Raw genomic sequence first — 27,568 nt, forward strand, 5'->3', positions numbered from 1 at the left:
TTGTCATCTTGGGTGTCTTTGGAAGGTTCATGATGCACTGAGCATGATTTTTATAGTAAGGTTATAGGTTATAATTTCATGTATATAGTTATGAGGCTGAAAATGTGACCTCACGGCTTAAAATAAGCCCAGGCAAAAACCCTCCAAAAGCTGAGAGGCAGTTCACACCTCATCAGGGCACGTATGGGACAAACCCAGCCTCACAGGAACAAAGGACACTGGCCTAGACAGCAACAAAAGTATCTGTTGGACTCTCGAGGGAGTCACTCCCCTTCCTTTGGTCAGTTTGGAACTCCGATGAGGTAATGCTCACCTGACTCTGAAGGCGGGGGTTGGGGGTGGGGTGGGGAAGAAGCCAAGGGGGAAGAAAGAACATGATAAAAGGGAGAGATGTTTGCCATGCTCTTCTTCTCTCTTCCACCTCCATCTATAGACACCACCACCAAGCAACTGAAGTGCTGATCAAAGGGGAGAGCCTGGCTGAAGAGCAACCGGCCAGCCAGTGGTGAGAAGCTTCTAAGTTTGTAAGGACATTCAAAGTGTTAAGATCAGCTTAGAATGCGTTTTGCTTTTATTTCATTTGACCAAATCCGACTTGTTATGCTTTGACTTACAATCACTTAAAATCTATTTTTCATAGTTAATAAATTTGTTTGTTTATTCTACCTGAAGCAGTGTGTTTGGTTTAAAGCATGTGAGAGACTCCCCATGGGATAACAACCGTGGTACAGATCAAGAACTCATATAAGCTTGCAGCATCCAGCAGGCATAACTGGACACTGCAAGATGGAGGTTTCTAGGGTTGTGTCTGGGACCGCTAGTGTCATTCGGCTGCAAGTAGCTGGTAGCAGCTTACATGCCAGAGGCTGTGCGTGAACAGCCCAGGAGTGGGGGTTCTCACAGCAGAGCAGGCTAAGGCTGGCTCCCAGAGTCAAGGATTGGAGTGACCTAGCAGATCACCGGTCCAGATAACACCAGAGGGGAATGTCACAAACAGGTCGTGTCCCAGACTGAATGCTGATCTGCCAACCACTATGACAGCTGCACTCCTTTGGGCCAATACAGATCACAAAGCCCAAGACAAAGCACAGGAGAGCTGGGGAGAAAGCATTCTCTGATGAGGGGATCTGGCTACAGAACAAACTTGCAGAAAAGATGAGGCAAATTTGGAGTCTGATTATCTTTAGAGAACATTGCAAAATCTTCATATATAAAGAAGTCACTTTATCTTAATAGTGACACACAACACTGATAGCCCCTTTCTCTAAGCCCTTACCAATAAAAAGGATCGAATTAATAAAATCTAAATCCCACCCCACCCTGTTGTTGTTAGCAGAATGTTAACCTCAAAAAGGGAGAAGTGCCAATAGGTGAATGAAGTCCACTTGGGAACTTGCTATTGCTATTGATTTTAAAGGGAATATGCTTAGATCCTACAGTGATGAGAGGCGCCATAAAGCCCTAAGATAAATAAACAGAACCTAGAAAGATATGAAATTCTTTCCCAATGCCCTAATTAGGCTAAGTAATTTAACCTTTTGCATGGGAACAACAGTCATCATAGCTGGGCATCTAACCACACTGGGGGTTAGGGGTTACCTCTGGTGTATAATTTATGAAAAATCCTGGAAAAATAGACTCTTACTAGGATTTCCAAGGACAGAGAATATCAGACATTAGCCACCTTTAATATTTAACCCAAACTATGTTTCTGTTTCCTCTCACTGGGACAAACACTGAGCTAGATCCTGCAGCCATCAGCTACATTCAAGTCAACTCTGCAAAAGCCTACTTGGATGAGTCAGGGCTGCAGACCAGGCCCACAGGAGTCTGTTCACTTGGCAGCTATAAGAGGAGGAATCAGAAGAAACATCCCAGGAATCAATAATTAAGAGGAGCGTCTCACTTCATCTAAAATGGAAGGATTTTTATGAGGAGTTTACATAACTCCCCTACCCTCAACTGAATACTTAACCCTGAGGATGCAGGGCATTTCCAAAGTACTTGGAGCAATCAGACCATTTCTGGATTCAGAGATTAGGGTGGCTGAGATCCAAAGAGCCATAAGAGGGCACACAAGCAACGCAAGATCGGTTCTTAGAGGGATTATCATTTAAGTTGTGTAATGCATTCTCACAGCTACCTTATAAAGAAAGAAAGTGTCTTTTTTGGGGGAAGGGGGGGGAGATCAGATGACATCCCCCGCTCTTCCTTCCCATGTGAAGAAGCCTGCACCTCAGCAGTAGTGTATACAGACCCCGGAAGCCATGCTCCCTCTCACAGACCAAATGCTATATAAGGTACTTTTTGTGAGATTCTTCCACCAACAGTAATTAGGCTGGAGGGCGATTTCACCCACTGTGGTCCAACAGGTAAAGGTGGGATTTATTGGGATTAGATACTTCTCGTAACGCAGTGAGCCCCATCAAATAAGCATCCAGCTCCTCCTAGTCCTGTCAGTAGGAATAGCTTGACAAGGAGAAGTTGAGTATTTGTGATGGAAGTTCAAAAAACAAATGGCTAAAACTTCATGTGACAGATCCCAAAGTGCCTAGAAAAATCACATATAGATAATTTAAAGATGATAGAAAATAGTTACTTTCCCTCCACACCCTCTTTAATCTGAGGAACTTCAAGCACTTCTATAGACATAAATTAAGCCTCACAACACCTCTGAGAGGTAGACAATACATTACACACATTTTACAGATGGATACACTGAGGAACAAGTGACATGTCCAAGATTAAAAGTCAGTGTAAGAGCTGGGAAAAAAGAACCCAGCAGTTCTGGCTCCTACTCCCCTATTCTAATCTGGCAGAGAAAGATGTAACATGATCCAATGGCTAGAAGTTGAAGCTAGATATGTTCAGACTGGAAATAAGGCATCATTTTTTAAAGGTGGAAGTAATTAACCACTGGAACAATTTACCAAGGGCCGTGGTGGATTCTCATCATGGACAATTTTTAAATCACAATTAGATGTTTCTCCAAAAGATCTGCTTTAGGAATTATTTTGGGGAAGTTCTGTGGCCTGTGTTATAGAGAAGGTCAGACTAGATGATCACAATGGTCCCTTCAGGTCTTGAAATCTATGAATCTATGAAATTATTAGACAGCAATTCCAGGTGTGAAAGTATGGCTTAGACTCAGGATAGCAGACAAATGCAATGAGGTGCCTCATCACTTGAAAAAAGTGAGAGATCATCACGGATGGGGAGCTAGTGATTCCTAGATTACCCATGATTTACATTGCATAGAAGCCTATGCAGGGCTCAACCCCCACTGGAGCCCTATTTTGAGGACATAAGTGGTCCACATGCTGTGTGCTGACATTTGCTGAAGAGTGATTTCTGAGTAGGACAGAGCTCAAAGTCCCATTTTTATTTCCATCCTTTCCTGGAGATTTAGGCAAAGATACTGGAAGACATTAAGAGAGGCCATTATCTGACATAGCATACTATAAAGACCCATCCGGTTTAAGTTTTAACAGCTTTTGGTTTTGGATCCTAGCAGTAAGAGTGGGTTAACAGGCACCTTCAAGACCTACTACAATGCTGTATTTCCCAGGGAAATTTCCATTATGTCTTTGTGAAGTTGGCTCCTTTCCCCTAAGCAGATTATTCTGGTGCCTCCTGTTTGCTGTGGTAATGACTCAAACAATAAATGCTGGATTTTTACATTTCTTATTCTCTCCTGAATGAGGAGGAATGAGTGGGTGGCTGGGCTGGTACCCCTCTGCATGTGACTTCACCACCAATCCTGCCCACCTTGCTCAGAGCTGTGGGGTGTCTCAGCTCCCCCACCACAATAAACTCCATTTGGGTCTCCTCATGTGTAAATTTCGAGTTCAGTTTGGGCCAAGCTGGAGTGACCCAGATTTCTTTTCCCTTTAATCTAGGAGAAATGAATAAGGTTTAAGATTATTGCCAAGAAGCTAATGGATGCATTTTTCTTTTTGTCATTGGGTACTAACAACAGGCTTTAAGTACCAGGTAAGAGACAGAAGTGTTGCAACTCCAAGTTACCTTTTTCATTTGTTCACAAATCTTTCTGTTTGACATTTGGCAACACCACATCACACTAAGACTCAAGCCTGTAAAAATGTGCCATTTATAATATCCTATCATGTAGAAGGTACAGTACAGATGGTAAGATAAACATATACAAAGGCAGAGAGGGGAAAGAGCAACTATGCACAAGACACTACGGATCTTTGGAATGAGAAGTCTGGCAGATGGGACACGGGCAGGAAACAGGATAAAAATGGATTAACACAATCTATTCCTAACCAGGACGTGCTTGCTATACCTCCTGGAATGCACCTGTGCCCCTGATGTATTCATGAAGGACCGAGTGATGTGAAACAGACAGGATATTCAGAAGGGCATATGAAATGTTGCACCATCTTTTCCTCCTAAAGCCCAAGGATTAGGGAAAGCTTGGGAGATGAGCAGATAAGAGATGAAGCCCCCACTGCTTGAGACGGTTCTCATGCTGTCAAGAAACAATCGGTTACAGGGCAGAAAGACAGCACTTGACCAAACCTTGAAGGAAAAGCAAAAAGTTGATATAATTAGCATTTTACAGTAATTTGTGCCACTACAAAGTGATACGTGTGCTCGTGAAAGAAATGAAAAGAGCAATATTTATTCCATTTACAGATATCTTTGCGAAACGCCGACAGACCCTGGTCGTCGTTGGGCAGGATCAAACCTGGGGCCTCTGGAGCTTAGTGCATGAGCCTCTACTGCATGAGTTAAAAGCCAACTGGCTGTTAGCTAAGGCTGTACAGGAGACTCCTTTAACTCTCTCTAAGAGGTCTCAGTGCCACTAGATGGGATAAGCGGTGGACCAGAGTTGAGAACCACTGTCCTAAGTGGTCATGTTTCCTTGATCAGTTTTCTAGATATCTCGCTTACTCCTGGAGGGAGTCTACATAGCCGGACAATCCTGCTGTCAGGGTGCCAATGCCTGAGATGATGGGGCGCCCAGGATTTCCAGGTTTATGGATCTTGGGTAGTAGATAGAATATCCCAGGTCGGGGTTCCAGGGGTGTGTCTGTGCGGATTTGATCTTGTGCTTTTTCAGGGAGTTTCTTGAGCAAATGCTGTAGTTTCTTTTGGTAACTCTCAGTGGGATCAGAGGGTAATGGCTTGTAGAAAGTGGTGTTGGAGAGCTGATCCATAAACCTGGAAATCCTGGGCGCCCCATCATCTCAGGCATTGGCACCCTGACAGCAGGATTGTCTGGCTATGTAGACTCCCTCCTCAGGCCCTACGCTACCAACACTCCCAGCTACCTTCGAGACACCACTGACTTCCTGAGGAAACTACAATCCATCGTGATCTTCCTGATAACACCATCCTGGCCACTATGGATGTAGCAGCCCTCTACACCCACATTCCACACAAAGATGGACTACAAGCCGTCAAGAACACTATCCCCGACAATGTCACAGCTAACCTGGTGGCTGAACTTTGTGACTTTGTCCTTACCCATAACTATTTCACATTTGGGGACAATGTATACCTTCAGATCAGCGGCACTGCTATGGGTACCCGCATGGCCCCACAGTATGCCAACATTTTTATGGCTGACTTAGAACAACGCTTCCTCAACTCTGGTCCTGTAACGCCCCTACTCTACTTGCGCTATATTGATGACATCTTCATCATCTGGACCCATGGGAAAGAAGCCCTTGAGGAATTCCACCATGATTTCAACAATTTCCATCCCACCATCAACCTCAGCCTGGTCCAGTCCACACAAGAGATCCACTTCCTGGACACTACAGTGCTAATAAACGATGGTCACATAAACACTACCCTATACCGGAAGCCAACTGACCGCTATTCCTACCTACATGCCTCCAGCTTTCACCCTGACCACACCACACGATCCATCGTCTACAGCCAAGCTCTGCGATACAACCGCATTTGCTCCAACCCCTCAGACAGAGACAAACACCTACAAGATCTCTATCAAGCATTCTTACAACTACAATACCCACCTGCGGAAGTGAAGAAACAGATTGATAGAGCCAGAAGAGTTCCCAGAAGTCTCCTACTACAGGACAGGCCTAACAAAGAAAATAACAGAACGCCACTAGCCGTCACCTTCAGCCCCCAACTAAAACCCCTCCAATGCATTATTAAGGATCTACAACCTATCCTGAAGGATGACCCAACACTCTCACAAATCTTGGGAGACAGGCCAGTCCTTGCCTACAGACAGCCCCGCAACCTGAAGCAAATACTCACCAGCAACCACATACCACACAACAGAACCACTAACCCAGGAACCTATCCTTGCAACAAAACCCGTTGCCAACTGTGCCCACATATCTATTCAGGGGACACCATCACAGGGCCTAATCACATCAGCCACACTATCAGAGGCTTGTTCACCTGCACATCCACCAATGTGATATATGCCATCATGTGCCAGCAATGCCCCTCTGCCATGTACATTGGTCAAACTGGACAGTCTCTACATAAAAGAATAAATGGACACAAATCAGTTGTCAAGAATTATAACATTCATAAACCAGTCGGAGAACACTTCAATCTCTCTGGTCACGCGATTACAGACATGAAAGTTGTGATATTACAACAAAAAAACTTCAAATCCAGAGTCCAGCGAGAAACAGTTGAATTGGAATTCATTTGCAAATTGGATACAATTAACTTAGGCTTGAATAGAGACTGGGAGTAGCTAAGTCATTATGCAAGGTAACCTATTTCCCCTTGTTTTTTCCTACACCCCCCCCCACCCCCTCAGACATTCTTGTTAAACCCTGGATTTGTGCTGGAAATGGCCCACCTTGATTATTATACACATTGTAAGGAGAGTGGTCACTTTAGATAAGCTGTTACCAACAGGAAAGTGGGGTGGGAGGAGGTATTTTTTCATGCTTTGTGTGTGTATATAAAAAGACCTTCTACACTTTCACAGTATGCATCCGATGAAGTGAGCTGTAGCTCACGAAAGCTTATGCTCAAATAAATTGGTTAGTCTCTAAGGTGCCACAAGTACTCCTTTTCTTTTTGCGAATACAGACTAACACAGCTGTTACTCTGAAACCTGCTGGTTCTACAGTAGATTAATAGTTCAATCTAACGGCACATCCAGAATGTGTGTGGGTTACCTACTTCCCCTACCTAAGGAAGCAGGAGTAATGGTCTCAACTTGCAGTGGGGGAGGTTTAGGTTAGATATCAGGAAAAACTATTTCACTAGGAGGATGGTGAAGCACTGGAATGCGTTTCCTAGGGAAGTGGTGGAATCTCCTTCCTTTGAGGTTTTTAAGGACAGGCTTGACAAAGCCTTGGCTGGGATGATTTAGTTGGGGATTGGTCCTGCTTTGAGCAGGGGGTTGGACTAGATGACCTCCTGAGGTCCCTTCCAACCCTGATATTCTATGATTCTATGTCACGAGCTTCAGAGACTTCCCAGTTGAAATCCCAGGTGAGCCCCTACTTCTAACGCCGACAGACCCCGGTCGTCAGCAGGTGGGATCAAACCTGGGACCTCTGGAGCTTAGTGCATGAGCCTCTCCCGCATGAGCTAAAAGCCAGCTGGCTGTTAGCTAAGGCTGTAGAGCAGACTCATTAATTGCTTTGTCTTTAAGTGTTCTCCGTGCCACTAGATGGGACAGAGCACCACACCGAGAAGGTGCGTGGGTTACATTTGCACACCTACTGGAATCCAGTATAGTCAATAGACTTCGACATCAATTCACCTCCCTCTCATTGAATCCATGCACCAGGCAAAGAAGACAAGGATGATGGAACTGAATAGTTCTAAAAATCCAGCTGCAGACACCGATATGGAGCCAAAACATCATGAGCTGCTGATTAAAGGAAGTGGAAGAAGAGGATGTTGACCAGCCCACAAAGGAGAGAGAGATGGACAGGGAATGAACAAAAGATGACCTTAACGATTCAGTATTTGGTTTTTGTTCTGGGAATCAGTATGTTTTTGTAATCTCTGTATATCAGTGCACCTCCAGGAAAACAGCACACTTGGGTCCCTCCAGCTCAGCTCAACAGGATTCAAAACAAGGACTGAAAACCCTGGCACGCCCTCTGCCAGGTGCTGATATCAGATCAGATCACATCACATCACATCACATCAGTAGTTGCTGCCTTCAGTGGTCAAACTGTCCCCTCAACTGCATACAAGAAACATGCCAGCAATGTAGTTATAATCTATGCAGCATGAGAAAAAGAAAAAGCCAAATGAACCCACTGCTGCAGTGAAAGAAAGAAATACCACAGAACTGGGGGGGAGAGACTGAATTCACTCATGCTTACATGCCAGTGGAAATGGAAATGACGGTTCTCAGATGAAGCATGACAGCCCATGGAAAGGCATGTGTAGCTTAATCTGAGAACTACATCATCAAGCACTATGTGAGCACACGCAGCGGAAGCAGACATGCAGAAGCAGACCCTGGGAAACGCGACAAAGAAAGCAGCATGTATCAATGAGCAGGCTGGGTCGCCTGAATGGCAGCACCAGCTGGCAGACTCAGAGACTGTTCTGCATAGGGAAAGCTCACAAAAGGCTTCAAGCCAAGATAAGCCACCATGTGCAGCAACTGTTCTATCCTGCAGAAGTGGAGAAAATGAATGAAAGGGGAAAGGGTCACAGTGAACCTCAGCAGACAAACTGGATGAAATACCACATTTCACCCTCTGGGGGACAAGCTAAACACTGCTGAACCTCTGCCATCTCTGGAGGCCTGAGTTAGAAAATGCAGCAAATAAGGTTTGAAAGAGAAAGTAATCCACATGACAGGTTTCAGAGGAACAGCCGTGTTAGTCTGTATTCGCAAAAAGAAAAGGAGTACTTGTGGCACCTTAGAGACTAACCAATTTATTTGAGCATGAGCTTTCGTGAGCTACAGCTCACTTCAACATCTGATGAAGTGAGCTGTAGCTCACGAAAGCTCATGCTCAAATAAATTGGTTAGTCTCTAAGGTGCCACAAGTACTCCTTTTCTTAATCCACATGAGTTCAGTTTACATGTCTTCGCAACCTGAAGTATAAACGAGAAAGATAGGAACATACTTCGCATGACGTGGAGAGGGAGAACATTATGCCTAATCAAAGGAATTGTTATTTGATTTTCTACCAAGACCACCTAAAAGAATATTAGGATTAGATCTTGCTCATTTCTTCTATAAATGCTAAATGAGTAATGGAGAGGAACAAACTGAAAAGTGACACTACCAGCAGTCATTGACTCATGAGCAAGCTTTTCACTTTGGCTCGGTCCTCATCAGCTCAATCTTTTATGCAGTGTAACGCATTATAGACCTTTGCTCCCAGTGGTCTTGGTCTATACACTTTAGGTTTCTCTAGGATGCCAATAACAACATTCACTCTGCTGGAAATGAAGCTGCATTAATCTGATGGGATCACCCTTTCAGTTAGGATGAGTCATGATTTCTGGAGTTACTCAAGTACACTGCTGCTGAAGTCTGTGGCTGGGAAGTGTGATGGGGTGTATTCCCCACACTGGCCCTGAGAGGGTAAATTAGGCCAGTCAGGCCTAATTAAGCAGCAAGTAGGGGAGAGATGTAGGCTACAAGGAGGCCACTAATTAGAAGCAGGCACGGCTGGGCAGGAACAAGAGGACCTGTACAAAGCCCAGAAGCTGCAAGTAGCAAAGGGGGGCTGCAGGGAAGGAGGCCACTGTCACTCCCTGTGAGGAGGGAGAGTGGTCTGGCAAGCCCAAAGAGAGAGGAGAGCCAGTTATGTAGGAAGAAGTCCAGGGAAACAGCAGCAAGGGTAGGACAGGGGTCGGCAACCTTTCAGAAGTGACTAACAAATTTATTTGAGCATAAGCTTTCATGAGCTACACCTCACTTCATCGGATGCATTCAGTGGAAACTACAGTGGGGAGATTTATATACATAGAGAACATGAAACAATGGGTGTTACCATACACACTGTAACCAGAGTGATCACTTAAGGTGAGATATTACTAGCAGAACAGCGGGGGGAGTGGGGGACGGAGGGAGGACACCTGTAGCTCACGAAAGCTTATGCTCAAATAAATTGGTTAGTCTCTAAGGTACCACAAGTCCTCCTTTTCTTTTTGCCAATACAGACTAACACGGCTGCTACTCTGAAACCTTCCAGAAGTGGTGTGCCAAGTCTTCATTTATCCACTGTAATTTAAGGTTTCGCATGCCAGTCATACATTTTAACATTTTTAGAAGGTCTCTCTCTCTAAGTCTATATTATATAACTAAACTATTGTGGTATGTAAAGTAAATAAGCTTTTTAAAATGTTTAAGAAGCTTCATTTAAAATTAAATTAAAATGCAGATCTTACCAGTTTACTGTGATCCTTGCCCTTGCTTTTCCTTGCTGAGTTTTGCAATATCCCCAGGCAAGCAATGGGCTGAGCAGGGCCAGTGGCTGGGACCCTAGACTGGCACAGGGCCTGCGGACGGAACCCCAGACTGGCAGCAGAATGCCACTGAAAATCAGCTCACGTGCCGCCTTTGGCACGCGTGCCATAGGCTGCTGACTAGGCTAGGATCATGCTGCATGTTCTAGGGTCCCTGGGATGGAACCCAAGGTACAACCACTGGGAAGTGGCACAGGGCTTTGGAGATGCCAGACGGACAGCTGGTCCAGAAGGAGTGAGATTCCACTGGAAGGGGAGGACCTTAGTGACCTGGCCGGAGGGCCAAGCCACAGACAGCAAGCTGCAGCTCCAGGAGTGAGAGGAGCTGCAAGGTGAAAGAGACGATGGGTAGAGACACCACCAGGGGAAGGCAGAACCTGGCAAGAGCTGATCCCCAGAGCTGCCAGAAGGAGATGCCTCCGTGACAAGAAGTCAAAAAGACAAAAGCAATGAGCATATGCAAAATGGCACAAGAAATGGATGTGAAGAATCTGTGCTACCTGTGCTGAGGAGGGCTGTGCTGAGGTTACCCAGTGAAAAGTGGCTATAGTATTTTCAACATGCAAGAAACCCAAGCTCTTTTGGAGTAAAACTACAAGCATATCCCCCATCAGACAGATTGCCTGGAGGTGCGGGAAGGATAACTACACCAAAAAGGCCACAAAACTGCAAATACTAATTTTGTCTCTTTTCACAGCATTTGCTCACCCTGGGAACAAAGAGAAAAGCTGGACCCTGAAGACAGCAGATAAGTGGCCAGTGGATTGAGAACAGGTGCTACTGACGCTATTCTGAGAATATCACCGGCATGGAAGATGTGAGCACTGAACCAAAGTACGATGCGGTTGCTACTACTGGGGAAGATGAAGAGGAGCACTCGGGAACATTCTGGGTATTTATCATAAGGCAATGGGAGACTGGTGAATCATGATATAAACAGACTCCTTCCATTATATATGATAGATGGCTCTTGATTAATTTGATTTCCTCCCTGATTCAGTTCATACAGCAGCACCCCCATTTAAAACTCAAACTGCAGCTGCAGGAAAGAGATGCCACTAACGAGAGTTCTGAGCAATGAGCATGTGACATCCTCAGTGTTACAGCCTTGAGATTTAGAGAACACCCTATTTCGGTATTTCTCAGGTCTGGTCTACACTACAGACTTTTATCAGTATAACTACATCGCTTAGTGGTGTGAAAAATCCACACTCCTGAGCAATGTTGTTATAGCAACTGTGGAAGTATAACATTGTATAAGTATAATGTTGTATAAGGGGACATGCTGGATACATTGTATATGAGAGGGCATGCCAAAACATGTTACAAAGTATCTGAGGGAGCACAGGTAGGGACAGTTAGCTTTTGAATGGAGAAGCAATTAAGATAGAGCCAGCACGTCTAAGAAGCAGGCATCAGAATGGAAGGTGTGAAGGGCAATTAGTTAAGTTAACTGGAAGCTGTTAAAGGAGATTGTTAAGGGTGGCAGGTAATTGAAGATACGTGACTGGTCTCAGGGATCTCGAAGGGTGGTGACTAAAATCTTTTTCTTCTTTTGTCTGTAACTTCTCTGTAACTTGTTCTCCAAAAAACTGTATAAATTAAGAGACATGTCCCACTCGGGGGGCTCACTTCTAAATGTATTGGCAGAGCAGCTTTGCTAATAAAACAGAGTGGTCTGATAAATTGTGAGTCTGAGTCAAACTTTGACACAACCTAACCCCCATGTAGACAGTGCTATGTTGGCAGAACTGCTTCTCCTGCCGATGTAGCTACCACCTCCAGGGAGGCAGATTAACTACGCCCACAGGAGAGCTCTCTCCCATCGGCTTAGAGTGTCTTCATTAACGTGCTACAGCGGCACGGCTGCATTGGTGCAGCTATGTCGATGCAGCATTTTAAGTGTAGATGTGCCCTCGAATGTTTCTGGTCAGAGGCCCCAGCTGGGATAGACTGGCTTCTTGACATGCTGCCTTGTGTCATGTCCCAGTACAGTTGCTGCCGTCTCCTCTTTTCTGGGCATTATTTTTCTTGTTCAGTTTTGCTGTGATACTCGCATTTTGCTATCCTTTCCTGTTCCCTACCTCACGAGAAGGTTACATGCTGATCAAAGTGAGGATGGCCATGAGGCTGGACCATATGTGCCCTTATGGCTGGGCTGTGTGCCATGGGAGCCTGCAGCCACATACACACGGGCTGGTCCTGTGGCTGGCTATGTTAAAGAGCACTATGGGAGCAGGGACTGAAGACGGGCTGCTTCCAAGGATTTACCTGATACTTTAGTCACAGGAGGAGACGCATGTTGGTACAGCGGAGGGCAAAACAAATCTGGAGTCATACAGCTTTCCTCCAGCCATTCCTACTCTTCTTTACTTCACCAAAAACTAATCTGGCATCCTTAAGGCTGGGAAATAATCTCCTATTGTTTGTCAGAAAAGGGCTATGTCTACATTCCAGGGACTACCTTGGCATAGTTATGCTGCCGTATAACCCTGTAGACACAGCCTACACCAATGACAGGAATTTTCCTTCATTGCAGGAACACTGCCTTCCTGAGCAATGGTAGCTAGGCCAACAGAAGCATTCTTTCATCGACCTAGATGTGTCTACACTGGGGGTTAAGTCAGCATAGCTCCCTGAGTGACGTAACTATGTCAACTTAAATTTTAGGTGCACACCAGGCCTACGACTACCAGAACTTCAGCAGAAATTGGCCAACGGAAAAGCACAGGCCAAAATGCAAAGGGAACATATCCCGAAAGGTCTGAGATAGGACCTTTTCTGCAGTTCAATAGAAATGGTACAATGTTCACCTTGCAAATTAAAACAAAAAACTCATTTTAAACTGGAGCATCTCATTATCAGAATTTTAAACAACTAGCCTCTTTGTTGATAAACAAAAACTGAAGCCATCTGCTACACACTAAACAAGTACGGTGTTTATATAGGAATAAATCTTAGTTATTGCTTTTCTCAGCCCACCAACATTTGATTAAATACATTTAAAGTGCTAGATGCTAGAATGCAAACAAACAATGCAGACTTGTTATCTAAGTACAAAGAGAGAAACTGAATGGACCCTTTGCAGAAGGCATGTCTCTGTGTGTGATGAAGATGGTTCTAGGCACTGCTGGCGTATGACTACATAAAGAAGTATACGGAAATAATTTCATATTCATGACCTTAAGATGCAAAATCAAGATCCTAGTCAATATTCAGCCACATATCAACTCCCTGCACAGACAAATACCTTTCCGACACTGGCAAGCAATAATGGGAGCTTCCCCTGGCTAGATTTCCTTGAAGCCGACAAAACAATTCCTTGTTGGGGTGGCACTATCCTGCCACCACATCCTGGTGTCTTTCCCCAGGTACCCACTGTCGATTTGTTTCTGTCAAGAGTTGGATAAGGGAATAATAATATTTCTAATTACTTATGTAACAAATATTACTAGCACCTAACGCCAAGAAGTATGGGATCAAAGGCCTACACTGTGACAAGTTAATTACATTTCAGCTCTCCTTCTCATTTAATTTATGCTTCACTGAAGGAATTGTTTTTTCTTCAGGACACTAAGATGTAAAATAGATCATCAATAAGCTCAACTAAATCTGATTAATCTTCCAGTCTCATATAGGTATTCTCTCATCCCAAGCCTGCCTGATGTCCACTTTTATCTTAGCTATTTCTAAGGCATATTAAGCTTCTGTACATATATGCTTTAGCTAAAATATTTAACAACAATACTATCATGCAGATGCATCAATATGAATGGCTACAAGAGCTCCAAACCAACCACCTCCATTCTCTTCCATTATCTTAAAGCAGGAATAGGGCATGTAGCAGAGCCAGTCTCCCGTCAACCTAATGAGCCCAGCTGGCCCACAGGAGGCTGCCTGACTAGCTACACCCGCCTGACTGGTTGGAAGAGTCAGCAGACTGGCTCTTAAGCCCAGCAGCTCTTCGGTGGCTGCTCTATGCATTTGCCCATGGTTGAGATAGCTCCTGCCTCTGCCTTGGACCCAGCCCTGCTCCTGCCCTCCCTCGCTCCAGGTAACCCGGTTCTGGCCTTTGGCTCTGATTCCTGACTTCTAACTCTGGCTCTGACCCTGGGCTTCCATTCTTGGCTGTCTACTCCAGCTCCAACCACTGGCTCAGCTGCCCACATCCTGGTTTCTGACAACAGTAATACAATCCTCCATAAACCAAGGCCATTGAGGAGTTTCATCTGCATGGAAAAATGTAATCATCCATTTAACATATTCACTCACAAAGTCAGTAAAATAATTCAGATTAATATGGACCTTAACTTCCATGCAGGCCAGTTAATCACAACATCCTCTTCCCACACTCTGCCAAGTTTTTGCAGGTGTCTAGTCCCTAATTTCTTTTATCTAGTGAGAACAGAACTGCAAGTCAGAATTTTCACAGCTATTATTCTACTTTCCACCCACACTCAATTACTTAATCCTTCCTCTCCTTTTCAGTTTCCTTTCACCATTCTTGATAGCTATTTTCCCAGTAATTTTCCATCACAGATGCCTTGACAGCCAAAGTCTAGGCTCTCCTTAGCCTGAGGCTGTATGTGTTGCACCAGTGAAGTATCTAGTTTACTAGCCGCACCCTGGATTTGTATCTTTCATCTCTGAATTATTTTATATTTACAGCTGCCAAGAGTCCTTAGCATTTGACAACAAGAGTCCTGCTTTTTCAGTTGTATGGTCTTCAAAGAGAAGATACCAGGAAAATTCAGAGGTAACAAAGTCATTCTAAATGAAGGGCCTTTTTGGTTTCTATAATCTCTTCCTTGCTTTAGTGTGGTTGCCACAAGAAGAAGAAGTGAGGTTACCAAGATGGTCTCCCCTAGTTAATTCCAGCAAAGGAGAATGAGTGTGAGTCACTGCAAGGCAGTAATTCAAAGGATGACAGATCAAAGATCTAGCCCACAGGCATCATACTGTGCGTTTGAAACCTGTCATTTAATTTACCCTCCTGTTTTGTGTGCTTGCCCATCAGTGTCGACATTCAGACACAGGACAGTAACTGTGTCATCGTGGCAAATACAGTGAAAAGCCCTCAGACACTGAGCTTTTTAAATCTAAAGATTTGTCACCCTTTTGGTGGTCCAACCAGCCTATGGGTAGAAGCAGTGCTCTGGCCTCTCCAGATGGTCTCCACAGAGAAGGCCTTTGTAAGGGGGAAGGAAGAAGTGCAGTGGGGAGGAAGGCAAGGGAAACTACAGATGTAACAAGTTTCGATAAAATGCATGATCATCACTATTTGCCATGACTCATCTGTAATTTTCCCCCTCGTGGTACATGCCACCTCACCTGTTCACACACGTGCAGGCACTAAGCACACTAATCTGCTTTTAAATCGGTTAAATGGGGTTTCCTTGACAGCCATCTTAATAAGCTCCTTCCTCCAGTGACACAGTGTCTCACTCCTCTACAATGAAAAACCTCCCTCAAATTAGCAATTAGGAGAGTCTAAATTTGGCAGTTGCATTATAGTTTAGATTCGGAATAGCTCCACATGATGCACTTTGTAGTACTACCCACAGTACTTTAGTGGGTGCTGCACAGTGGATGAGAACCATAGCTGAATATAGCTGGGAAGAAACACTAAGTGAAGTGTGAAACCAAGAACCATCAGGAGAAATCAGAGGGCTACTCACACAGGCAAATTAAAGATACCATGATGGCAGGGATTAGTAATCCTAGAGTGCCTAAATCCAACTTCCTTCTTTGTATCTACCATCACAGACTAGCTGATGCGAGCATGACACAGCTCTGCAGTACAGTATGTTTCCTTGGCATATTTAATATCCCCCACTTCTTACAGCACTTTCCTTCCAAGGCTCTCAATGCAATTTGCAAAGATTAATGAGTTAGGACTCCCCATTACCATGCCCATTTTACTGATGAGAAATGAAGAGAAGTTCAGTGAGTCATCTAACGTCACACATGCCAGTCTGTGGCAGAGGAAGGACTATAATCCAAGTCTCCTGACTCCAACTGCCATGTCCTAAACATAAGACCATACTTCCTGTGTCATTAGATATGTATAACAGGGGACATATTTGCTGGCATATCTCCATACAGGAGTATTAGTTCCCTGTGCATGGGAATTGCGTTTGCTTCAATTTAAATGATATAGAGCCCTTCCAAGCATGATGGTGAAGACTGACACACAAATGCCTGTAATAAACAAACATACAGTACCTATGTGATAATATTGTAAACTTTAGGGCTTAGCTACATGGTGAAATTGAACAGAATAGCTATTCTGGAATAAAAATTACTTTATTCCACAATAATTACTCTGCTTTGGGAGTGCACTAATTATTCCAGAACTAAGTGACTTTTATTCCAGAACAGAGTGTCCACATGGGGAGCTATTATGGAACAGCTTGTTTCACCATGACTATTCTGGTCAATTTCCCTGCATAGACCCTAAGAAACAAAGCAACTGGTCATGAAGCAGAAAATCTTCCAGTTTCTTAGGCATTTTTTGAAATTCTACTTATACATCAGAGCCTTCACTAACTGATTTCTTGCATTTTCCTGTTTCCTCCATTGCCATTTTCAAAGCCTACTCAACTCTGGGATGGAACATGATAGATTAGCATCTCTCATCAGAGCTGGCGGCTTTCCATTGATTGCCAGCCAAGGCTTGTGTTTACTCTAACACACTCCTACATACACACAGTGCTATTATTAACCCTTTGGGGTGTTGTATCACCATGGCAGCATAGTGAGATCATTTCCTACTCTCAGATTCCATCCTTCTCTTTAATAAAGTGTACCAGAGCTTTCAGTTATTCTGCACCCAGGCTGCAGAACGCTCTGTGGAAGAAGGAAGACAGTCTTAGCATTTCTCCTTTGCAGATTTCTGCCTCTTTAGGTCAGAGCTTTTGTTTCCAATTGAACACAACTCCCTCTCACTGGGTTTCTTCGTCATTTGCAAGGCACAGACCAGTATACTTTGTCCTGTATTGTAACTGCATTTTCCTTCTTTCACTCTGCTCTTTTTGTGCTCTCACTCTCACAAGATGTTGTTCTCTCTCTCTCAGGATATTGATTCCAAAACAAAGTAACTGCTCTTAGTCAAAATTAAACATGTAACCTGAGTTGGGGAAGTATCAAGATGTGGCAACACGAGCTAAAACAAAAAATCTATTTTTCTTCATGCTTTTTTTGGCAATTCTGCTAAAAACATCAGGTATTACACAGTTGATGGAAGGGAGACCTTTGGAGACTGAAAATTTCTTCCAGATTTAAAGCAGCAAGATCAGCAAGGCTCACACTATCGATGACTGATTCAGTACTTCAAAGTGGAGCACTCCACACATGCACACAAAATGTTATAACATGTCCACTTTCTGGGATTAAATCATACCTAATCTGCTATGGTAATGGGCTTTTACACTCATGTGTCAGTTTCTATTCTTCCATTGACTGCTGGCAGAAGATTAATAGTGGCCTCAGGTTCCTTAAGTGGCTGCTAAAATGCCCAGTTCCAAATGATTGCAATGGTTTAACTTCACTGATTCTTTAACCCTTTCAATTCTTAGTTCTTGAGAACCAGAAACCAAGCGCCAGATCCTCAACAACTCTAACCAGTGCCCTTATGGAGAGGAAGCAGCAAATATGGCTTTAGGCCACCATTATGGTTCTCTGATCCCTGAGGCTGCTAGGGAGTGGTTAGGCACGCAGAATAATTTAGAGCAGCTTCCAGACTGCTCTAATTTATGCTACCTGGTAAACAGAACCTTATGGGTTGTTATGAAGGTGAAAGATCACTGGATGGAATACAGCACATTCTTCTGACAGGGTCCTGGGAGGGGTTGGTATAACGCTGATTAAACCGGCTCTCTGCCAGCCAGGGACTTTCTTACGCCAATCCTTAACTGAGCTATTAGGGCAGCTTTGTAGACACTTTCTTAGGTTTACTCCTAGGGGAATTCTGTGCCCCTACGCATGTGCAGAATTAATGTCCTCCACAGATTTGTTTTCCCCTGCAGCATAATTGATTCTGAGGGGGAGGTGAAGGGAAGATGTGAAAGAGTCATGCTGCAATTACACCTTTCATCCACTAGAGGCTGATGTGGAGCCAGAAGAGCGGGCTGCTGGCTCACTGACTGAAGCAGCCAACCACAGAAAGGGAGGAGACAGAGGTACGGGAGGGCTATGGGGCGGGGAACAGACAGAGCGGGGCATACGGGGCCACTGGGGAGGGTCACACAGATTGGGGTTCAGAAGAGCGAGTGGCGGAGACAGACTGGAGGAGGGGCATAACAGCTAGTGGTATGACAGCATTAAGCCACAGGCTGAATGAGGGTGGGGGGTGCAGAGACACAAGGGGGTGGGGGAGAGGAGCGGCTGAGTGGGGGTGCAGGGACACATGAAGACAAGGGGGAAGGGAGAAAGGACACATGGGGATGGTGGAGGAGGGGTGGCTGAGTGGGGGTGCAGGGACACATGGGGATGGCGGAGGACAGGTGGCTGAGTGGGGGTGCATGGACACACAGAGACGGGGCAGACATGCCTGACTGAATGGGAGAAGCTAAGGATCAGCTAGGGTCTGCATGGGGAAGGCTCCCCAACTCCCTTACAATCCCTCCCCCCTCAAAACAAACAAACAAATTGTTCCAAACTATTCCCACTCACACCCAGCAAACCTCCAGGTTCATTCCCAGACTCCTTCCTAGCAATTACTTCCTTCTCCCTCAGCTCCTCAGTTACCCTGACTCCCCCAAGTCTTTGCACTGCTTCTGAGGGTGGGAAATACATTTGTGTATTGTAGTTTAAATGAATTATTACTTAAAGTTATTTATTAAAATGCCTCGTAAGGAATCTATTTGTCAAAAAAACATTCCCTGAATCTTTTTTTGTTGTCTCTGTTGTTACAGACACACTTGCTGATGGGTATTTTGAAATAAATTACCAAAATAATTGAAACTAGAGTGATTATACTGTGTTATTTTGACAAATAAAATATGCAGAATTTTAAAATATGGTGTGCAGAATTTTTAATTTTTTTGGCGCAGAATTCCCCCAAGAGTACAGGTTGGAACAGCACAAAGAATTTGGCCCCACAAGTGGATATTCAACTGCCCAGCACTCTCCTACTACATTGTAGTAACTTTCTGAATTTGGCTTCAATATTCACAGAGGGATGAAGCTGAATCAGATCCAGAAACTCAGAGCAACTTGGCTGCATTTAGCTGCAGGAAAACCAGGAGTTAATTAGCTCTATGTTCATGATTTCTAATCCAGCTATTACTCTTTTTGTTTTCTTTTGTTACAGCATTAGAAATGCACAGTACATACTGACTCACTGAAATAAAGCACATGAAGAAATCAGAGAGTTTCAACTACACGCTGGACAAATGCTGGCGCTGTTTAAAAACTGAATCAAACTATAGAGAATGTAAACACATTCTCCAAATAAAAATCCAGGATACAAAAATCATCTCTTAAAAATAAATAAGCACTAGGACATTTCTAACTGAGTAATGTTATAGAGACTTGCATAAGAAGTTACAATACAAAAATAAGGACTATATGCCACACTGGCTGCTTAATTTAAAAATGATTTAATGGAGCAGTGAAACACACAACTCACAGGAACATGGGAACTGCCTTCCAGATCAGTCCAGGTGATCCAGTATCTGTCTCTGACAGTGAACAGTACCTGACTTTACACGAAACCTCACAGCACACAGTTATGGAATAGCCTAGTTTCTTCTTCAGCTTGTCAGTAGTTTGCTTATGCACTGAATGATGAGGGCTTATAGCCTTTCTTAAAAAAAAGTGTTAAATCCTTTCTATTGTAACTGTGAATGTTATCTACAGAAGTGGAATTCTCCTAAACTCTTGACCTTGATGATCTCTTGTTGGTAGTAAGTTCCACAGGAGAACTGTGTGCTGTATAAAAAAATATTTCCTTTTATCTATTTTGAAATTGTTCTCTTAATTTCATATGTCTCCTTATTCTTATATTATAGAATCAAAGAATCATAGGAGTGTAGGACTGGAAGGGACCTCGAGAGGTCATCTAGTCCAGTCCCTTGCACTCAAGGCAGGACTAAGTAATAACTAGACCATTTCTGACAGGTATTTGTCTAACCTGTTCTTAAATACTTCCAATGATGGCAATTCCAAAACCTCCCTAGGCAATGTATTCCAGTGCTTAACCACCCTGACAGTTAGGAAGCTCTTCCTAATGTCTAACCTAAACCATCCTTGTTGCAGTTTAAGCCCATTCCTTCTTGTCCTATCCTCAAAGGTTAACAAAAACCTTTTATGTACTTGAAAACTTATGTCCCTCCTCCGAGAGCTGAGGACACAACATTCTTGGCTGAGATGATCCAGCTAGGGAACAAAGTTCCAGAAGAGATTAGGCAAATCCAGAGTCTGCCTTTATCTTCCTCTTCAAAAAGGTCTTTCCACCGTAAGACACTGACAACACTGACACCCCTTTTAATCAAAAACCCCAACCAACTCATGCCACCCACCCCCAACCAAGCCAAAACAACAACATCCATCTCAGAAATAAGTCAAGCTTAAAAAATAAACCGTAAAAGTAAATTAATATTTTAAAAAATCCCAATCAGAGTTTTACCCCGGAGAAGGAAACGTGTGAGAGACTTCATAAAGTGCACTAGGGATTTTGCTACTGCTATCGATTTTATATAGAAGGTGCATGGTTACTACAATGCTGGGTGGGAGTATAAAACCTGAGGAGACATTGATATTATGAGAACATGTAACTGGAGCACTCATAAGAACATAAGAATGGCCCTACTGGGTCAGACCAAAGGTCCATCTAGCCCAGTAGCCTGCCTTTCAACAGTGGCCACTGCCAGGTGCCCCAGAGGGCATGAACAGAACAGGGAATCATCAAGTGATCCATCCCCTTTCGCTCATTCCCAGCTCCTGGCAAACAGAGGCTAGGGACACCATTCCTGCCCTTCCTGGCTAATACCCATTGATGGACCTATCCTCTAGTTCATCTTTTCTCTGCCATTCAATATTCTATGTACATACCTCTAACATGACCTCTCTTATTCGTTTCCTCTGAAGGCTAAAATTTTAACATACTGACCCGTGCATGGGAGAATAGGGCATCATAACACAGGCCTTACAATTCTACCTCTCCCTTGGTCACTGTTAGTTTCATAGTTACTGTTTCTTCAAAGGCACTTCAAATTACAGGTTATTTTACTGTAGTTGCTGTTACACTGACAGAACAATATAATAAAGCTATTGGATTTTTAAGCAAAGAAGTCATTTACAGGATTATTAATGGGGCTCAGCTCGATGCTGCTGTTCAGTGTAGGTGCAGGTAATCTAAACACAACTCACTTGAGTGTAAATATTTAAAGTGGATGGTACATGTGGGAGTGATAATGAATTTTATATTTGTTTAATAAATTCTATTGCTTTAAGCAAATAACTTCCCAACAGCCATCAAACTACTTGTCAAATATGCATTTAATTATTATAGAAAAAGATAGCTGCATTGAAATTTAAACCAAAGGAAATCTAGATTGGTCTATCCCAGATGGATGACACTTCTGGAATAAACATTTAATAAAAAGAAAAAATATCAGGCCATGCAGAAACTAATAAATATTCTGACATGTGCAATATTCTGTTTTAAAAACCTGTCCTTTTATGGATAAGCTGCTTCTCTGATTGGCGCAGGCAACGACCTTTCTATTTCAGCCAGTTATTCGATCAAGGCTTGGTGATGACCACCTTCTGGGAATTACTCATTTCCCAGCAGAGTCCAGAGGAGCTGAGAGCAGCAGTGGAACAACAAACCACTGTCATTCTGCTGCACCAGCATCTGAAGTGCGCGTCTCCATTCATAATCTGCCGTAAGAGGAAACAAGTCACAATAACAGAACATTATCACAGGGTCTCGGGCTGTGACCTTTGCCTCATTCCGTATGTCCCATCTCAGCAGCTGATATCGGCTGGGATGCTGTCACTGCTGCTGCTGCTTGGACTGGAAGCAGAGCATTCTCAGAACAGACTTCTCTCCTGTGGAATCTGCTCCTCCAGTCCTAGCAGATCACCAAAGTTAGCGTGAGTATTAGTATGGCAGTGAGGAAGTACGTGAGGCTTACCTGGTGACCCAGTATGGCTTACGTATTTTTTTAACTTTGTGACCTGAATGACACAAGATGCCTATCTGCCCTAGCAAATGGAACTAGAGAAATATTTATTCAAGTAAATATCTTAAGACTTCGCAAGCTTTCCAGGGTCAGGCCTAATTAGTACTTGGATGGGCAGCCTCCAAAGAAAGCCTAAGGTAGGTAATTCAGCAGGTAGCACTCTTCTCTCAAGTCAGTTCTGACCAATGGCACTGTGTGGTACAAAGGGCAATTTTTTGTGGGAGGAAACATAAATCCAATATTTTAACTGCTTGTGGTGATTAAAAATCTTATGGTTCTTTTCACAAGAGTAGCGATGTTATTTCTGGTGTCCTAGCTAAAATCTTAATTGGTTAATTACACTCTGTATCCCTAAATTCCCCATATAACTTCACTTAAATATGGAAGTCTTTATGACCTGGAACCTCCTTGGGTCAGGGACCATATTCAGCATGCAAGACACAGAGGTCACCAAATAAAATAAGGAATTCAGCCCCCTGTTGTTGTCCGCCCCAGGGGTGGCTGGAGTGACTCCCAAGTGCTTTTGGTTCCTTTGGGAGGAAAGGTGCAGTGTAAACGTATGCTCATGAGGTGACCACTGCTGTCTGACAATGTTCTATTCCCTGGACAATAACTCTTAAAGAAACAAGTTAAAGTATCTTATAAATTCTTTAACAAGTTAATTCTCTTCCCTATGTCACATTAGATATATCAGAACTTTATCATCTCAAGGTAACATGCAAGCAAGCCATTCACTTCCTCCTCTCTTGTGCACTCTAAAACTAATTCTTTCTGGTACAGTATCTACTCCAAAAAACATTCTTTCTGGTACAGTTTTATTCACATGCTATGAGAACTGCAGCCAAACTGATCCTTAAACCAACTGCAGTCACAGAACCCCCAAAGCGTCTTTGCCACATTTGGATTACTTAATGGCACTTTCCTCTTTGCCCTCATTTTTCAACACTCTGATTAAGCACGGGACCACGATTCTGCAACAGGGATGGGTGGGTGGGTGGGTTGGTAACGCATACAGCAAGTCAAGTTCAGTCATCATCACATCCCAAGGATCTACCCAGCGGCAGCTATGCTGGACAAGCCATAGGTGACCAGGTGTCTGCTGGAGTCTCTGCAACAGATTTCATAGTTTCATTAGTGAACAAACTTCTGGCATCCAGCCAAATATGTTCTGCCTTAACGAGCAAATACTGTATCATCCCTCTTGAAATCTCCACTCCACGGTAGTGGCATTATCTACTATTTTTTTATGGCTTTGGCCTTATGTAACTGAAGTGGGATGCTACGTTTGTCTAATCCAGACTGTGGCTTTTCCAGTCCTCCTAAATTCTTATGTAGCCCCAAGCACCGCCATGTTAGAAGGCCTTCAATGAGCACTTCCCTTTTCCTTGTCCGCAGATAAGCAGAAAGAACTGTGTTTTGGTCAGCCATAAGAATGAAAGTGAGGCTGCCCAAGCACAGCAGCCTGAACAGAGAGGTGGGTTTTGCATCTAGCTCTGAATGGGCTCAGATTACTCAGCCTTAGCTCATCGGTCAGCGAGTTCCATAGTCTTGATCCAACTCCTGGGAGAGTTCTGTCTCCTGCACTCACAAGCCTCATCCTACTGGTTGGCAGTTTCACACTGCCAGGGGGATGTAGCTGTTGTGGAAGGCCACCTTTATTTGACTGACAAAAAGGAAACTTGGTGTGTAATAGTAATTCCTTTGAATTCACTAAATCCGGCATTGGGCAAACACTCACTTCACAATTTAACTGGTGGCCAAGCACTTCCTGAAACATAGCTAATCACTGATGTGAGGAAGTGAGCTGTAGCTCACGAAAGCTTATGCTCTAATAAATTGGTTAGTCTCTAAGGTGCCACAAGTACTCCTTTTCTTTTTGTTCAAACCCGGTAGCTTTGCAATCCTTCTGAAATTAGTTCTAGATAAATAGCTCTCTAAGTATATAAAATGCAGTTTTAACTTGAAACATTCCATTAAATTAACCAGTTTTCATCCTTTATTTCAATTGTTAATCATTTCCAAGGTATTGCCTCCATCCATTTACTCTGTAACAATCCCTAACCACAAGTTCTGTACCAGAGACATGCTGACCTTCGTCTATTCAAATATTGCAATCATCGCATTCAATAGTGTTTGTACAGCAGTCTGAACGTAGAAAGGACTCAACATTAAAATGCTATTATGACCATCTTAGCAGGATGGAATATCACAAATGAGGATAATGCTAATGCTTGCATTAATGGCTAAGAATAATGTAGCATTCACTTTGCACTTAAAAATCACCTTTCATCAGACAATCTAAAAGCCCTTTACAAACATTCATTCTCCTAACACTCATATGGTGTCAGTTATTATCTCCAGTTCAGAGATGGGGAAAGTTAGGCACAGAGATTAACATGTTCAAGTGCACATCTTAAATCAGTGGTTCCACTAGAAATTCAGCCCAGGAGTCCCTGCTTCCAGTCCCCTGCTCTAACCATTAGTCTGCAATGCCACTGACCACTATCAAAAATGTCAACCTTTGAACATAAACTCAGTAGAACTGACTCAAAATAAGACTTTTTTTTAACATTTGGGAGCAGAACTGGCTGTTCTGCTAATTGCACAAGAGAGGCCTGTTGGATCAAATGAATCTGTTTAAACCAGTCAATTTAAATCTCCTCCAGCAGGCGAACACAGCCACATTAGGTGGCAAACCTCAACTCAGCTGATTTCTGGGCAGGCTGGGCTTGCACTAGGGCAACTCTCCCTGAAGACCTGCCACAAAATCATTGGAAAGAGAATGCTGGCTGCATTTGCACTTTGACATTATCTTTTGGTATGAGACAGTGGAGGATTTACATCTTGCCCAGACGGCTAAGGGTCATAGACCCCACAAAGAGAGGGGCAGAGAAAAAACTTAAGATCGGGAAGGGAGAATGGACCTGGAAGCCCCAGCTCCTCCCTGGAAGGTACAAGAATGGTAAATGGGGAAGACAACCAGCATGTAGTGGGTTAAAAAGGAGCACGGCTAATGTAGCCAGCACAGTGCAATAGATACTGGTATGTAACGGAAGGGAGAAGACGAAAAAAGGGAAAAGAGAAACTCTCTCTTATTTGGCATTTGTACAGTGCCTGGCAAAATGGGGCCTTAATCACGGTGGGGCCTCTCGGGGTATGTCTACACTGCAATTAAACACCTGTAGCTGGCCTGTGTCAGCTGACTTGGGCTGTAAAACAGCAGGGTAGATGTTTGGGCTCGGACTGGAGCCTGAGCTCTGGGACCCCATGAGGAGGTGGGAGGCCCCAGTACCCAGGCTCCACCCCAAGCCCGAAAGTCTCCATGGCAATTCTGCAGCCCACGGGCCAGCTGAAGCATTGAATTGCAGTGCAGATGTACCCTAGGTGCTACTGTAACAGAAATAAATAATAAGAAAGGGAAAATTAGTATAAAAAGGAAAACAAAATGGAAGAGAGGTGAGGAGGGAGAGTTAACAAAAAATACAATGCACATCAACCAGACTTCCAGATCCACAGACACCATTAGTTAGTATCGCATGACAAGAACTCATTTCCCAGTTTTCATTCAGTCTAAAATGTCTTCTCAACTAATCTGCACTGCTGTTTTCCTCATCCAAGATCAGGCTGTTTTGCTTCTGGCCCATTGATATTATAGTGCTGTGACAACATGACAAGATCTTTCAAGCAAGGATACATAGCAGCTGCATTCCAAAACAGAGAAAATAAGAGATTTACCGAGACCAGATGCAGACCTCAGAATTCTACAGTGTGTTCTGAACTGTTGTTGCATTGAATACAAGGTGTAGCCTACAGAGACTGAAGGTCCAGCATGCAATGCTTCATTTATGGTTACAGCCAGTGTCCAATTCGATAAAAATGCAGGACTGCATATTGGGACGTGTAGTCTTCAGGACTGCTCCTCCATAGTTAATATGTTGGTAGCTCTGCTTCCATTTTGTGCAAATCAGGCTATTATCAAGTTACCTAGATGAACTTTGGTAGGGAACAGTTTGATTTCACCTCCACTAGGTACATCCTAGAGCAGGGGTAGGCAACCTATGGCCTGCGTGCCAAAGGTGGCATGCAAGCTGATTTTCAGTGGCACTCACACTGCCCGGGTCCTGGCCACCGGTACGGGGGGCTCTGCATTTTAATTTAATTTTAAATGAAGCTTCTTAAATATTTTATAAACCTTTTTTACTTTACATACAACAATAATTTAGTTATATATTATAGACTTATAGAAAGAGACCTTCTAAAAACATTAAAATGTATAACTGGCATGCGAAACCTTAAATTACAGTGAATAAATGAAGACTCGGCACACCACTTCTGAAAGGTTGCCGACCCCTGTCCTAGACACTGTCTCTGGAATGGGCGGATTCCTTCCACCCTTCTCTAACGAGCCAGCTCTGCACCATTACTCACAGAGAGGAGGTCCGAACAGCACTGTGTCCAGGGCTTTCAGCTGCAGCTTCTGCCTGTGGCTCCGATCAGTCATCTTCAGTACAGTTCCCATCATGGTGGCATTGTTTATCGCTAACCTACAGTGAAAAAAAGAGCAAGCGGTCACATTTCAATCTGGAAATGGCAATACCAGAATAAGAATACCAGAGCCTGAGCTCTCGGAGGAGAAATACAATGAACAGGACCAGGGCACTGTCCTCTCAGGCAAGTGGAAGACCCTTAGAGAACTCAAAACGCAGCTTTTGAAGCAGGATGGAAATTTTAAAAACATCTTCCTTGGCAATCGGGTAGGTATTAGCACAAGAATCAGAAAGTGACAAGTGCCATTTTTTTCAGTTAAACCTGGAATCTCTCTATTTGGCCACACCATCAAACAGTTGCTTCCTCAACTCCATATAGCTGGCAACTGGCACCTTATTGTTTGCACAGCCAACACAGGAGAGACCTCCCAGGTGGGAGAAAACCTGATCAGGTCAACACACCC

General features: G+C 43.7%; 1 protein-coding gene across 7 annotated transcripts in view; it reads right to left on the reverse strand.

Moving 5' to 3' along the window:
* The window catches only part of STIM1 (stromal interaction molecule 1), a 200,768-nt gene that overhangs the window by 35,818 nt on the left and 137,382 nt on the right, over positions 1-27,568 (reverse strand). For all 7 annotated transcript variants that reach the window (XM_073333046.1, XM_073333067.2, XM_073333056.1 and 4 more), the window contains one exon: positions 27,046-27,161. In XM_073333046.1, the coding sequence (XP_073189147.1) occupies positions 27,046-27,161 (116 nt within the window). The remainder of the gene's footprint in view (positions 1-27,045; positions 27,162-27,568) is intronic.

The sequence above is a fragment of the Lepidochelys kempii genome, chromosome 1 (genome assembly GCF_965140285.1).
Source record: "Lepidochelys kempii isolate rLepKem1 chromosome 1, rLepKem1.hap1, whole genome shotgun sequence".
Classification (NCBI taxonomy): domain Eukaryota; kingdom Metazoa; phylum Chordata; order Testudines; family Cheloniidae; genus Lepidochelys; species Lepidochelys kempii.